The 15,794-nt window shown below is 40.9% G+C and overlaps 2 protein-coding genes across 2 annotated transcripts; both read left to right on the top strand.

Moving 5' to 3' along the window:
* The first annotated feature begins 317 nt into the window (after positions 1-317).
* Positions 318-6,081, top strand: si:dkey-175g6.2 (neurosecretory protein VGF). The gene is made up of 2 exons (XM_068601451.1): positions 318-520; positions 2,475-6,081. Exon 2 carries the CDS (start codon positions 2,504-2,506, stop codon positions 4,520-4,522), a length of 2,019 nt encoding a protein of 672 aa, XP_068457552.1. The 5' UTR covers positions 318-520; positions 2,475-2,503; the 3' UTR covers positions 4,523-6,081.
* Positions 6,082-12,485: 6,404 nt separating this feature from the next.
* Positions 12,486-15,214, top strand: LOC137803035 (uncharacterized). Its single transcript, XM_068601285.1, has 6 exons — positions 12,486-12,628; positions 12,805-12,943; positions 13,059-13,212; positions 13,323-13,396; positions 14,616-14,846; positions 14,977-15,214. Exons 1-6 carry the CDS (start codon positions 12,588-12,590, stop codon positions 15,019-15,021), a joined length of 684 nt encoding a protein of 227 aa, XP_068457386.1. The 5' UTR covers positions 12,486-12,587; the 3' UTR covers positions 15,022-15,214.
* Positions 15,215-15,794: the final 580 nt, after the last annotated feature.

Genomic DNA, 15,794 nt, shown 5'->3' with positions numbered 1-15,794 from the left:
CACACTAACCTTCAACATGCGAGAAGGAAAATGGCTGCGCACCAGCTCTATCTCTACAATTTTCTCTTTTCATTGAGGAAAAGTACTATTTCATTCATGCCATTTCCGTTCATTCATCAGCTGGGGCCAGCCTAGACTCACAGTGCCATCTCCACACCAACATTCTTATCAATGGACGTGACGTCAGCGCTGCCTGCAGCTGAGGGGTGGGTGTGGGGTGGTGGAAGGGGAGGGGGGGGGGGTCTGTCACGTGGTTCAGTGAGGGGTATATACAATAAAGTTGCGCTGACAGTGGGGCTGAAAACATTCACCCAATTGTACATTAGCACTAGGGCTGCTGCCATACAAACTCAACGCACAACTAAATAAAGATCCGCCAGTTTGTTTTTTACCTCCATGTTGGCCACGAGCTGAAGAGAGAGGGGGGAAAACTGAAATTCTATCAGGTGATCTACATGAAATAATCTTGGCTTTAACCGCGTTGTGAGTTTCACTTTCCCACCCCCCAGTGGGACTAAAGGTAAGTGTAACGAAATCTCATGTTATCATTTATAAATTGGAATTAGATATATCAGAACGGTCTTTGCTGCTATTTATCAAATAGTTCATAAATTCAGATTTTTTATTTTGTGGGGGAAAAATAGTAAGAGAGAGGCGTGTTGTAAGTGTAAGTGTGTGGAAGAAATCTCAACCTAATTAGAAGAAGTCATCTGTTGGCCACAACTAGGCAACTGTTGTCTAATTGAAAAGTAGATATGTGCTGCGACTGTTTATGTTTTATCTGTTGTTTTGAAGTAAAACCGAATACATTTTGCAACTATTGAGAAATATTTTCACAATTATTATGTTCTACTATTTTTCAACTTTTATAATTATGACTAAATTGAGAAATAACCACATTTGATTTGAAAACCACATGAATGTATTAATACGTGTAATAAGGCATTATTGTAACAGAAAAAAAACAGTAGAATATGTTATTTCATGTTTATTTTTCGGGGCGATAATTAAAGAGTTGAGCCTTTACAATGCGTGGAGAATTATGTGTAATAAATATTTCTGCGTTTAGCTGCTGCTCAAGAGACACGGTAAAAATCTTCCAATATTTTTTAAAGATGGATATAACAAAACAAATGCTATTTTTAGGGGGTTAAAACCACAGTAAAGCGTTTGTTTTAAATTCCAATTTAATTATAGTGAAAATCACGCCTTCTGTATAGGCCAGCTATTGAATGGATTTGGATTTGTCGTAGTTTCCACCCTGCTGATCCAGTTTATAAAAATGGAAATAGTTGTAAAAAAAAATTGGGCTGCACGCTGCGCTACCCAAATTCGTGCTTGTCTGCATTCCAGCAGTGCCACCGAAGAGACACATGCCCACACCACACAAGGACAAAGCCGCGTTACTTACTGACTGCTTCTCCCGTTCCTTGCGCAAAAAAGGCTGTATCCTCTCAAATGTACCATCCAGCTCATTTACAATTTGGATGGAGCACTCAGGAACCGGAGGGTTAAATAACTCAACCGTAGCCCCAGCTTTACGCATGACTTCCCCGCGCGTGCAGTCTTTGTACCGGTGTCCTGGTCACATCGCGTTGAGGCATGGACTACCAAAATCACAGCTAATACAGAGACAGAGCTCAGATCAATTTGTATTTCCTGCCTCTTTCTTATCAAATAGAGGTTTTGCGCTCATAATGGCAAGTACGTGCGTTCTGGTTGGGTTGGATTGGAGAACGTGGTGAGAGATGTTTTTTCTTTTTTTATGCAAAAAAATTCAGACTGTAAATTCGATGGGTGCATTTCTTTATTATTATTTACTCGGTTAAATCTAACAGAATACTAAAAATTCGAGCAGATGCATCAATTTATTCGCGTGGTGGCGAGATAATGACTGATGGGTTAACGCCGCGACTACAGGCACATAAATGGCTCATATGCAGGTTCGAAGTGCAATTTCTATATGCAAATTATTACCTTCCACTTGAAATACATGGGCAATTAGATATCGAAAGACGATGAAATACTCTCATCTCTGTGTTACCAGATACGCAAAAAACAGAACAAAAAATAAATATTATAGATTAGGTTTCACATCATGAACATCCAGAATAATAAAAACATATATGAGAGAGAGAAATGAGCAACTTTCTTTGTTGGATTTGGCTTGGCTCTTTAGACCGCTGCTTTGTTCCCAAACCTTTGTTCATTTTAAACTGCTCACAGTGCAAACTGCTTTAGAATGGTAATCTATATGTTAGTTGTTTTTTAGTCTTTAAATGAGTTATGTACGTGGTATCATCTGTCATCATCTTTTTTTGTTCATAAAACAGCTGTATATTATTTAAATGATTATATTGCCATTTTAAATTCAACGTAATCGTGAATCCAAAATAATTTCATGTGTCTTTTGTCCTTCTCCCTCAACCTTCTTCCTTCCTTTTTTTCTTCTTCTACTCCTCCTTCTTCTTCAGGTGCTTAACCTCCCTCCTGCCAGTTCTGCATGGTCATGACCTGTCATCACGCCCCTTCCACAGCCCACCTCATTCTATTGGTCCTGCTCATTGTCACTCCACATCTGGCTGGCACCGCCCCTGTTTGGGGTGAGGGAGGGGTGGAGGGGCGCACCCGGACAGACCTTAGAGAGGACGACCTCGCCCCCTTTCTCTCGCCCCCACCCAAGAGTCTCTCCAGCCCTGACAACGGTTCACTAGACCGGGGCCAGGGCCCGGGTCAAGACAACCAATCAGATAAAGTGATGGACCCTGCGCAGGTGCTCGCTGTGCTTTTGGAGGCCCTGGACCACCCGGGGGAGAGTGCAATCCAGATGAGCAGAGACAGAGTTTTGGAAGAGGATGAGAGTCAGAAACTGCCCTCTATTGAAGGCGTGGTGGGTGGTGAGATAAGTAGAACAGGGGAGACAGAGGGAGAGAGGGGGGTGGAGCAGGAAGAGGAGGAGGGGCGAGGGGCTGATAAGGCTATTGAACAGCTAATTGTAGGCCATTTGACAGCTGCTGAGGGTAAGGACTTAAAGGAAAGGGATGAGGAAGATAAAAACACAAGGTCAGAAGAGAATCAAGGGTGGTCTGTGGAGGATGTGGGAACTGATAGTGGAAACGAGAAAGAAGGGAAAGAGGAAGATGAGGGGCAGGAGGGAAATCATTTAGAACGTTTCTTGAAGGCCAGACAAAGTTCTGCCTCACAGGGAGATGATCCATCTTTGCAACGCAAAATAAGAGGCTACTTCCAAAACATTGACTTGGGTCTCCAAGATAATGAGATCCTGCCTCCTCTAAAGGGCTACAAAGCATACAACACTCAGCTTGCACGAGCCGGAAAGAAGCTGCACTGGGAGGAGAACCAGGATCGCAACCGACCCGTTAATGGGGGCAACTTCATGGATGACTTTGAGGATGAAGGAGAGGAGCTGGAGGAGGAGGTGGAAGAAGAAGAGGAGAGCCTCTCCCACATGGAAGAGGAGGCGAGAGCACGCGCAGAGAAACAGGAGGTTCTTCGGCAGCAGGAGGAGGCGGAGCGAGCCAGAGAGGAGGAGCAGAGGCTGGCAGACATTGCCTCCGATATGCTACTGCAGTACATGGGGAGGAAGCAGCAGTCCTACATGAAGCCCCGGCAGAAAAGCAGCATGGGGCCCGCCAGCAACACTGCTGAGGACAAGCGCTCCGAGGAGGTCATCTCCGACGAAGACGACGTGGACCAGCAAATGATCGACAGGCTGATTGAGATCAGCAGCAAGCTTCACCTGCCTGCTGATGATGTGATTGAGATTATAAGTGATGTAGAAGAGAAGAAGAAGAAAAGGAAAGAGCTGCAACAGTTGCCAATCAACAGCAACCCTGTAGCCCCACGCTTCAGGCCTCTGGTACCTCCTCCTCTTGCTGCCCCACCTATCTACCACTACACCGCCTCAAAAAACCCCAAGAAAGACCCCTATAGATACAACAAGTCCAACAAGAAATGGCACAAGGACAAAGTCATGTCATATAAGCAGGACTATTGGTATAAGCCTCAGAAGCAGCTTGACTACTGGTATAAACCCCAGAAACAGTTTTTAGCCTTCCCCTCCTATCCATACTACCAGAAGCCATATCGAGCATACTACCCCGTTTATTTCCCATATCCCAAACCACAATATTATGGCAAGCCCTCCCCCTCCAGAGACCAGCCATTTGCCCCCCAGGAACTTGACTTCCAGCCCCCAAGGCGCAGGCACCGGGCTGGGGGTAAGAATCGTGGACAGGGCTGGAGGCAGCAGCCAGTGCCACGCCTGCCTTCCACCCCTTATATCTCTAACTATATCCTTCCACACCCACGGACCTACCAACCCCTACCTCCGCCCAAACCAATAACCACACCCAGGAGAGGAAGGCGACCCCCGTACTACTATCAACAAGTCACACCGAGAGATGACTATGAGGAAGATGGGCTGGTGCCTCAGTTGGACAGTGAGGAGGAACTGGAAAACTTTATTGAGAGGATCTACATGAAGCGCAGAATGTATTGAGAGACTTTTTGGACATTCGTTAGATCAGATGGACTGACAAGAGGTGTGATAAATATACAGTAGCTGGAGAAAAGCTAAAAGAGAGTGCAGGGAAAAAGACTCGGGGGAGATATGTGTATTGAGCCTGATGGAAATTGAAGGGTCCTGAAGTAAAAATGTTCCAGTTATGTTGTTTTAATCACTGTATTTCTTCGTTGATTTTCTCGGTCAGGGAGAGGATGGAGCGTTCCCAGTTTAATCTCCCTGTAACCACATTCAGCCTCTTGCTCAGTTTACATTTTGAAATGGAACATACCATGGTGTATGTCTGCCGCCATTCAGGTCAATCTCTGAAGCTCTTGCATTGTTCAGAGATTTCTAGAGGACACACGCACACGCACACTCACACAAACATTCACATTTTTGACACATTCACAAGCAGTCATGCCCATTTTAAGAGAACCATGTTTACAACATCACTTTGTATCTTGTATCGCTGTCATATTTCAAAACTAAAGCAGTTTCATGACTTCTTATCAACACAAATATATAAAAAAAGAACACTGGTATTGTCAAATGTTCAATGACATTATATTTTTGTTGCATTTAATGTGTGTAGTTGCCCATGTTATTCCAGATTGGATCTACTTTAAACAGCTGCAATTTGCAAAGGTGTCAAACACATTTCAGTTTTTCAAAGTCAAGATTCAGATTTTTGCCTTACAAGCAGCATGGTTCGATAAGGGTCATATCATATTGCATAATACTATCACAACCGATCATAATGTTAAAACCCTGTGGACTCCAAAAGCACAAACTTAAAACACTAAACACTTCCAACCTGGTGGTCAAAGGGTTTTCAATCATTTTGGGATCTAGATATTTATGGCACATCCACCATATGTATGGCAGATCCACCACAATCAAACTTCTTGACCTTGTAGGAGTCATTTTTATCTTCCTGATCTTTTCTCATTGTTCATCTTTAATTGACATTCTCACTTACCTATTTTCTTTTTCCACACATTGTTCTTTTGTCATTTATCTTGCATCATCCATTATCTCTGTTTTTCCTTTCTTTCCAAAAAAAAAAGAAAAAGAATACTTGAAATCCCACTCTATTCTGCAGCTTTTTTTTAAAAAACAGATTGCCACCAAGAAGCTACAAACATTTTGTTCATTTTCAGAAGAAATTCATTGAAAAGTTTCAGGCCGGGGAGTCAGGGATTGTGCTTAAAACCGTTAAATGCACGTCTTTCTACTTGCATCTTAAAAAATGAACAAAAAAAAAGAACAAAAAAAAGAGAAAAAATAAAACAGTAAAGGGAAATCCAGATGGTTGTTTTCTCTGAATAAACTGTGAACATAAAAAATAAATCTCTAAAAGGATGAGGGCCACTGTGTCCACAGTGAAGCCATCTGTCTTGTAAAAGGAGAGTGTTGTTGTTGATGTCACCTTTAGCATTGTAAGATGTACAGTGTGAAATAAATATGCCCGTGCAATGTGTAAATAACAGCATGATGATTAATAGTTTTGCTATATGATAAAAAATAAAAGCAATTATTTTATTAAAGTTCAGTTTTTTAATGGCTTTTTGGCGAGTGCTATGTTGTACTTGTATAGCAACACATAAGAAGAACACTTGATACTTGAGTAACAATCCAAAAACCCAAAAGAGAAAGACAATCACTTAAAGCTCAACGTCAGAGCGGCTCGTATAAATTGCATTAATATAGAGGCAAATTAAGAAAACCTATAGAAGAGAATTCATTCCAAGATAGACAAAAATGAACATGAGAAAAACAACAAAAATGGATATGAAAAGAGGGAGGAAAAACCGAAGAACAGAAAAATTTAGAAATAGGCAGGGAAATGGTAACTGCAGTGATTGATGAGTCACATGATTGGTGGATGAGTCATCCATCTTTACACTTTACTGCGCAGGACCATGCGCATGCACACACACACACACACACACACACACACACACACACACACACACACACACACACACACACACACACACACACACTATCTCTCTCTCTCTCTTTCTCTCTCTCTCTCTGCTGTATAGTAATTTAGCTGCTGGCATTCAAGATAAAGATTGAGTTGTGTTTGCCTCTGCCTCCAGCCAGCCAATCAGCTATATATATATATATATATATATATATATATATATATATATATATATATATATATATATATATATATATATATATATACCATATCATGTTTCCACATCCTCTTCACTCTCACTTCACAGGGCAAAATGCCCTTCTGCTATAATTCCTGAAAGTGCTTCTGGCTGCAGCTTGTTTGGCATCAAAACCAACCTGACATGCATTCAGTGTACAAACACTGCAGTGATTACCAGGCTGTCAATATGGTCAAGTCACATGTCATCTTGCCAGCTTGCTCACCAGTTGATTGCAACGGTACCATTCATCGCTGCATCTTGGCTTGTTTATTAATTATTGGACACAATGTTATGAATGCAGATTTAGAATTACGGCTTGTAACATCTGTAGATATCCCATCTGGTTATTCATTGACTAATGTCAGAATGAAATTAAGTTTATTTGTTGTAGCCATTGTGATTTCATTATCAAAGTTGTTTGAGGTCTAAAAACAGCAATGCCAGCCTCATCAACAGAGACATGGGAGCCCCTGGCAGTTACGTAAGTGGCCCAGTCTGTAAAATACACGTTACGTACATGTACGTAACATATGCTGCTGTATTGTTGGTATGGAAATGCGAAGGATTAGTTTGATGTCGTGGACATTTGCAGAATTGGAGAATATCAACACCACTCATGTCTGCAGCTAGTGTCAGCAGACAATTATTGCACCAATGGCAATGTCTCCAGGCCTGCTGTTTTGTCTTCATATCATGCAAAACTATGGTTGGTGAAGTCAAATAGCTTCAAGCATCTAGCAGACGTCACCACAATAAGAAAAAAACACTAACAACATGAGACACTTTTCAGCTCTCAGTACATTTTCTTTAACTCAAGGCGTTCAAGGTGCAAACATGAAAAATTTGAGGTGCTCAGCAATGCAAACCAACGTGCAAAATGTTTCACTCTTATTGAAAACAATGACTAAAAACGCCACCCCAGGCCAAATATGATCTCTGATTTGGTCTCCACCAATTCCCGAGGGAAATATCTGACTCTAGGGCTGTAAATGCTGCACCATGTTGAATGTTCACTGGGTAGTTGATAACGTTAGCAACTGAAAGCACTGCTTGCTGTGTCCAAAAACAGGTGAAGTTGAACTGAAACAGGTGTCTGCTAAGAGCTCTGCACACAACATCCAAACACTGCCAACTTTTGATTACCGAGTTCCACTAAATACTGCTGTCATCAGGAACATCTCAACATAAATCGCTTGTATCCACATGCTAAGGTACCACCAGCTATCATCTTTAGGCTGTGATTCAGATCTAACAAATAGAGAGGAAACATCTGCATTTTCTGACTGCTGACACCTCTGCTCTCTTCCGGAAGCTCCTTCAAACAACAAGATCCTATAGCGTGGACCCAGGTCTCTACAAAGTGCTGTAGGAAATGTGTGATATGCATCAGTGATATATCAAAAAAATAGTAATAAAGTGAGTTCGTAGAATCAACTCAGCTCACCAATAAATCAATAACACCCATAATGACAGTTGCTTTAATTGGTAAAAAGCTCTTTTTTACTCACCTATATATTGATCAATATGTCATGTCACCTTAACTGATGCAGACAGGTTACCTGTCAACCAGTGACTGTGGATGTCAGAAATGAGTCTAGTGACTAAATTGATTCAAAAGCACGATGTCTTCCATAGCAACAGGGGTCAACCCCATCCCATCGTTGCTGTCCCAGATTATTTCGGTTATCTAGCAACCAGACACCAATGAGAGTCTTTGGGACTGAGCAGTCGTGACTGAGTGAGAGACATTTGAGTCACTACATGATGATAATAACATGATTTTCACTTGGGCTTTTTTAAACACAGTATTAAATATCATCAAATTAAACATTAGACGTTGCTGTGAAGCTGTTCTTTAAGGCTAGTTGTCAGAAATAGCATTAACTAAAAACAAACCTGATAAAGACTGCTAATCTTCTCAATGAGTGTTGCTTAATGTTTCCAGTTGTTTGACTCAAAATTGAAAAGGTCGATGATTCATTGATGGTAATGTGCTACATGTTGGATTTTCCATGACTGGCACAGCCAGTTACGGTTAGAAGGCCCAATAAAGAAAACAGGAACTGGACATAAACGCAGACAATAGTAGTAGTTTTAATGATATAAGAAATGGTTTACAGAGTCCAAATGAAGCAGCTCCAGCAGGTATTGGAAAAGGAAAATCCAAAGAGCTGGAACACAACTCACTGGGAAACACTTAACGAAAGCAAACACTTGGAAAAAGGCAGCAACACTAGACACAGGTATTAAGACGAATGAGGGATCTGAGCTAGTGTAATTAGTGAATGACTGATTAGGGAAGTTAGAACAGGTGAGCAGGAGGTGAGCCAACTGCAGTACTAACGAGGAACAGGTGAAACTAATCATGGCCGGGCAGCTCAAAACTGGCAGGAAAACCCACACAATGCAGAAAGGGGTGAGTAACAAAATAAAACAGGAAACAAGGAAAACATAACCTCGCGAGTAGGGATCAATATAACACACCCATTAGCTTGCATTAGAATAATGGCAGATGAATGATACACAACAATCTGTATGAAGTCTATTTGATGCATTATAAGATTATTTGATATCAGTTATAAAGTCTCCCTGAAGATTTGAAGGAGTAGATCCGCTCTGATCCGCTCTGATGAATACTGGTAATGTGTTACTCGCAGAGGATGTTCACACATGTTGCTTATGAAAAGTCTTCTATCAAACCTTTCTGCTGAGCTGTGCTCAAATAGAGTATTGTTAAGATGATGCTATTTACATTCCCACATTCATATTTTTGAGACATACAACACAATTGACATTTTAGAACATTCCAGCACAATAGGATAATTGCATGTCAACCTTTAGATCATATTACGTCCTTATAGTAATCATTTATAGTTGCCTGGTGGGTGCGCTATAATTAAAATTGAATTTGAATTTTTTAAAAGCCTCTAACTCTCACAGGCACACGATTTGGTATACATCCAGCTCCTGGCACAAAAGAGTCTGACAGCAAAGCAATTCATCAGTAATGGCCCCAAGAAGCCCATGCATTTACAGATGCGGAACCAAAAGAAAAAATGCCCACCATTAGGAGTGTGAATAGTAAATTTATACGTCTATAAGACCTTCAAAATCTGATTAAATAATGATCATGAATTTCTAAAGCAGTGGGACTTTGGCTCAACCTTTAACTTTAAATGCCAGTGGGATATTAGCATATCAAAATTTGCTATGCATATAAAGTATAGTTACACTAGTTTACACAGTAATACTGAACGTTTACACACTGAAAGTGCGACGTGGCTCCCTCTTTCATATTTCCTCATTCTCTCTGCACGTGATGTCGACTCTATTGGGTTGTGTTGCATAATTAAGTCATTTGGGCTATTGGGCATCTCAACAGAGAGAGAGATTCTGAGATGATTCAGGTGAAACTGAGATTAAATTTCAAAACTAACACTGTACATGCCATCATAACTTTCTTGGTTGGTTTTAACATCACTCTTCCTCTTGTTCCATACATTTACCTGTGTTTGCCATTATGTCATGTGATTTGGCTTGATTGTGCAAAGTTTTGGACTGAAGTCCCTTTTTGGCCTTGTCGCTTTGGAAAACTCAGGTCAAAGTGCTGATTTCCACCCCTCCCTTGTAACTGAGAAATGCTGCTAGATGTTATCTAACCTGGAACTTTACCTAGCTTTGTGGCATTGTTTTTAAGACATCAAGCCTTCCCAGGAAGCCATTTATTTCGTCCAATATACATTTAAATTGGAATTATTTTGCTTCATATTCAGGTTTGCTCACAGTGTACAGTTTGATTTAATTGTTTAACGTGTATTGTGCATGACTAAGATTCAACAGAAAGATATTTTTGGAATGTTTAAGTCAGTTTTAGAAGATCTGAGCACATGAATGTCAAGACATGACATTTCAAAGTATTTAGAAATGAATACCTTTGGACCAAAAGGTTTAGTTCTGGTAAGTCTCACAAAATGACTTGAATCGCCATAAAACACCTCAGAGAATGTCACACATGTTACACTTTGCGTGTATAACGTACTGAGTGGTTGAGCAAGTACGTGGCTGAGAAACATGAATATATGAATTATCTTCTTTAAATATGAAAGCTGCTCCGACAGTTCAGAACTTTCCATTCAATGTTACTGCTGACCTCAGTTTTTAAAAAGAAATCTGAACCTTGTCATGGCGTCACTCTTCTTTCCATGTTTTCGAAATTTTTTGTTGTTCATTGTTAAACTACCGATGTTGGACATAATCTTTGCCACATAATATGCTCCATCAACCACGCTTTCACCAGCCATTAGGACAACAGAGGCAGAGCTGCAAAAAGGCCTCTCCCCTGCATACGCATCCTTTGTTTATGATCTCTGCAACCCTTGTCTTTTTGCTCTCTTCTTTCATCTCGTCTTCGCCATCCTTTATGTTGCTCTCTACCCTCATTCCTATCGTCTCCCTTTTTTCCTTCAATTATCTATGCCCCCCACTTCTCCTTAATGCTCCCTAACACACAATCTCCCTCTCTTTTTCTTCTGTATCCTCTCTCCATTTCTTGTTTTGTATGCAAGCCCCAAGGGAGCGAAATGGGTGAAAAGCACTCTCTCTGCACCACTGTCACAAAAGACTGGTGAGTCATCGCCACTTATGTTCCTGTCTCCCTCCTCCCACAAAAAAACACACATACAGGAAAAACACTCAAATTACTCCTTACCTGCCGTGCATTTACAGGAAGACATGGCAGACACACGCATCAGTTCTCTCACACAAACAAACACAACACATGCACACACACACATGCACACACACACAGAAACACACATTCCGCAGCTCTTTAAAACGACCCTGAAATTAAAACCCAAGTCACATAATTTAGTTGATAATTTAGTTGAAAATGGCATTCATTCATGTGTGCTGCCTATCATATCTTACAGGATTATGTGGAGTTTGTATAGTGGAAACTCATCAATGGAGAGTGAAATAGAGAGTTGTTCATGCAAGAGATGCTCCTGGACTATGCAGGAGACAATCTGGTGGACAAAATGGACAAAAGAGAGGGATGAAAGAGGGAAAGAAAGACATTCCCCAGGGTATTGTTGTGGTTTTTGGTCTTGTTCGCCTATGGTTTAAGAGCCACAAAGCAAATGCTTTTCCTCCATCTGCTGGATGAATGTGTAACTTACAATGCAGTCATGTTGCTGCTGTGTGCATAAGATGGCAGTCCTGGATGAACACAATGTAACGTACAACTGGGGAACCTTTAGAAATGTAGCTTAAGAAATGACATAAATCAATTATTAAAATAGTTTGATTGACTCAACAATCTATTGACTATTGTCTAATAGTTTCAGCTGAAAACCATTTAGTGATTAGAAAATATACAACAAACAAAAAGAAAATGCATAGAAAGACAAAGATCAAAGGTTGGTTGATTAACTCATCCAGAATTCTGAAGTGACATTTTGCATGTGGAAAAAAACATATTTCACTGTGATGTTGTAAATAACATGAATAAGTAAGTCTCTGTATCTACATCTGTATATTCTTGGTGTAAGGCTGCAATGCCGAGTTTTCAGACATTTTCTAAGTGTTGAAGTTGTATTTAGTGTTGGTTTTAACGGGCTTGTTTATGTCAAAACGGACTCCACCGCAGGGACATCAGGGTCCTCACGTGATTACTCTTGACAGAAACCTGCTTGTGAGCTATTCAGACACATCAAATATTGAAAGCCTGGAGTTTCCGTTTCACACACAGACAGGGAGGGGAGACAGCAGAGGCAGACAGACAGGAGGACAAACAGGGGCAGAGAAAGAGCGAAAGAAAAGTCAAAGAACGGTGGGATTAAGGGGAAATAACACGTCAGGCACCCTGGGAGGGAGACACATGAGCAGGGATGGAGGGAGAGAAGGAGGAACAGGGAGAGAGCACCCAGAGGTAAGAGAAGGAGAGTGCGAATGTTTTAGCCTAATCAGGGGCTCGCTTTGAGTGTAACAGTAGAAGCTGCATCAGTGTAATCGGCTGCAGATTGATTGGCTGATAACCTTCTGGTTGGGCGGTTAGGAAGACACGTTTTTTTTTAAAAAGTCTGCTGCTTCTCTCTCAAACCTCAGTGGGACGACTTCTTCCCAGGCTTACACACTGACTCAGAGCTGCATCGAGGAAAGCGACGAGCACCAAAACCTAAAGGAACCGGGGGAGGACGACCAGGCCGAGATTGGAGCCTGTAATGGAGAGGTAGAGCCAAGTCAGGTCAGATTTGAAAAGAAAAATTGAGACTACACCACCAGAGTTCCTTTACCTCAAAGAAAATTGGAACGAGAGAAATTAAAGATTTTTGTCCATATGGTTGGTGTGATTGATGAAGGTCGGGGAGGATCTATGTATCAGTGATGCAGAGACCTTACCACAGGAGACACTGATAGCCACAAGCACACAAGATGTTGCCATTGTCCCATTGTCCCCCATGCCAACAGAGGAAGAGTGGACTTCAGTGACATCTCATCTCTCCGACACACAAAGTGAGTCTCAAACAGACAACTGATGTATTGTGTCTGTAACCAACACATGTGAGGTTATTTTTTTTTTTTAAAAACAGTGGTGTAGTACTTTTGTCTTTGTGTTCTCACAGATTGCCCATCTGAAGCCTGCTGGTATTGCTTGAGGTCTCTTGACTCAGATTATTGTCCTGAAACTCCTGAACAGGTTTCAACATTTTTGACTACACACATTATTAGTTGTGCTTGTTGCTCTCAAACTTGTCGTATGAGACGTGTCATACAATCTTATCAAAAACAAAATTAAACTGCCTGACCGCTTAGTAATGAAAGAGTAAGTGAACTCTCAACTGGTGTTGTACACAACCAATGGGCTAAAAAACAGTATTGTACAAACATTTCAAGTCAAAAAACAAGCAGCGACGTATGCAAGCAATCGGCTCGAAGTCACCGTATAAAAGTCAAAAACGGCAAACTATCTTGCTAAAAACTAAATTAAGTTGCAGTGAGGATCAACAGTATGTGTACCGGCTCATCCGAAAGAGTAAAAGTGAAGCGCAGAGCAGCAGCTGAGAGATACACAGAAATGTCTGTACTGATAGTGCTGTTGGCTGTTTGCCAGACACCCTGCAAACTGTTATCCACCCACTGTGAGCACAAAGTAGTGGATGGGGGTCGGAAATGCATTTAGCTGTGTTATCACTAGTGGCCCCTTAAGAGTAATGAGTGAGGAGTCAGTAGACAGTCAATAGCAGTAAAAACAAGCAATAAAAGGTGTTTTGAGAAAGTATGAGTCACCGCAACCATGAGAGGTCCTTGAGCATGCAGCCATAACTAGACACTCAAAATATAAAGCGGTTTTCTGCAGCAGAATACCAAATTAGCTGTAAAAGACAAGGATGCACACTCATTCACTCACAGTCTGACAGATTGCATGATTCTCTTGGCGGAGATAACAAAAAGTGTCTCGATCTTACAAGGAAGCTATAACTTCTAGATGGAAATACACGTTTCTTTCTTCAATGACCTGTTGAGATCAGAGGAAATACTGTTTGTGTGGTAACAAAAATAAAACATCCATTCTTATTTATTTCCAAGGGGAAAAAAACAAAGGATTACTAGTATAGGTTGATACATACTATTGTAATAAACTGCAGTTAAAATGCTTTGAAAAGGATGTTTGAAAACACTAAATAGAGGCACTGAGAAAAATGTAACTGACAGTAAAATGAACAAAGTTCAAAATATGGTGTACGATATATGAAGTAAATTATTCAGTCGGGTACATGACGTTTCATTTTGATGTTTGATCATTTGAAGAAGTCAATAATTCCAAGATCCGCCTCATTGCTGTTAAAGCCTTACAATCAAATCTTAAAACTGAGCTAAAAAATATGTTGTGGAATCCTGTTTATGCTGTGTTGCAGGAAGACTCGGGTCCTTTGTCACCAACGCCCTCTAGTGGCCAGAAAGTGAGCTACCAGACAGACCCTCGACCTCACTTTGGCGTAGCTTGGTCCTCCCACTCTACATGTCACCCCCTGTGGGGCAATGAGGGGCCCTGCTGGGGGCAAAGGAACCAGGACATGGCTGATCAGACACACACCTGTCCTCACTGTCATCTGGGGATGCCCCCTGACACACTGCGTTGGCATGAGGTTGGCAAAGAAACTTGTAAACACACAAAGGCATTGATGGAGACACACAAGCTCACAGTCTCCACTAAATATACCACAGCTTATGTCACCCTACAGAGAGCCTCTGACTGTTTTCTTTTTCTCTGCACAGGCAAAGTGTCTACTGTATGAAGGGGTGAGGAACCCAAAGACATAAATGGAGTCAAATGGAGTCAATCAAAAATGTTGTTACTTTTTTTTTTTAATGAAACTATCTACTATTAGTACTCTCAGAAGATTCTTCTCACCTAGAAGTTATGTACAATAGCTATGTCTGCTCTTTAACTCTGTTTACACCTCTTTTTACACCTAAGTTCATCTTATTTCATTTTAACTACATGTTTAATGTCTGTGATATTTTCAATGATGACAATGGTATGTTATTACAATGGGATGTTATTTTCAATAAAGGCATGTGAACGAGTCCTTTTTTTCAAATGTTAAATGAAATACTTTTTCTCCCTTTTGCAAGTGAAGGATGATCTATCTTTGGACAGATAATTGCCATAGTTATCAATGCTTCCACACACCATCTAAGACTTATAACAAAGATCCAGGGGTTTTATTTATAACTTATGAGCCATTTCAAATAACATTATGTGTTGGGTTGAGAAAAACCTCTTTGTTAGGCATTTAACCTTTCTTTATAGGTAATGTAATGTTGGTAATCCAATAATAAATCCTTAATGGTTGCAGTTACGAAACTTAATTAGTGTTGGGTCCATAATGGCAGAAGCGTAGCTCTATAGCTCTGCTGCTGTGCACTGATATTGCAATGGTATGACCAAATACCTTTCACTTCTTATTAAAGTTGTTTTGTACCAGAAAAAAAGGCCACAAGTGTGGGTAGGCGAGGCGTAATTTTCTAAACCGGGGTCTGTTGGTTAGGAAATCCAGTATCCAGCTGCTGAGGGAGGTGTTGATGCCAAG

Source organism: Clinocottus analis, unplaced genomic scaffold (genome assembly GCF_023055335.1).
Source record: "Clinocottus analis isolate CAN_PGR_092001 unplaced genomic scaffold, fCliAna1.0.p SCAF_5, whole genome shotgun sequence".
NCBI lineage: Eukaryota > Metazoa > Chordata > Actinopteri > Perciformes > Cottidae > Clinocottus > Clinocottus analis.
Note: the sequence above shows the minus strand (reverse complement) of the source record. Positions and strands in the feature narration are given on the sequence as shown.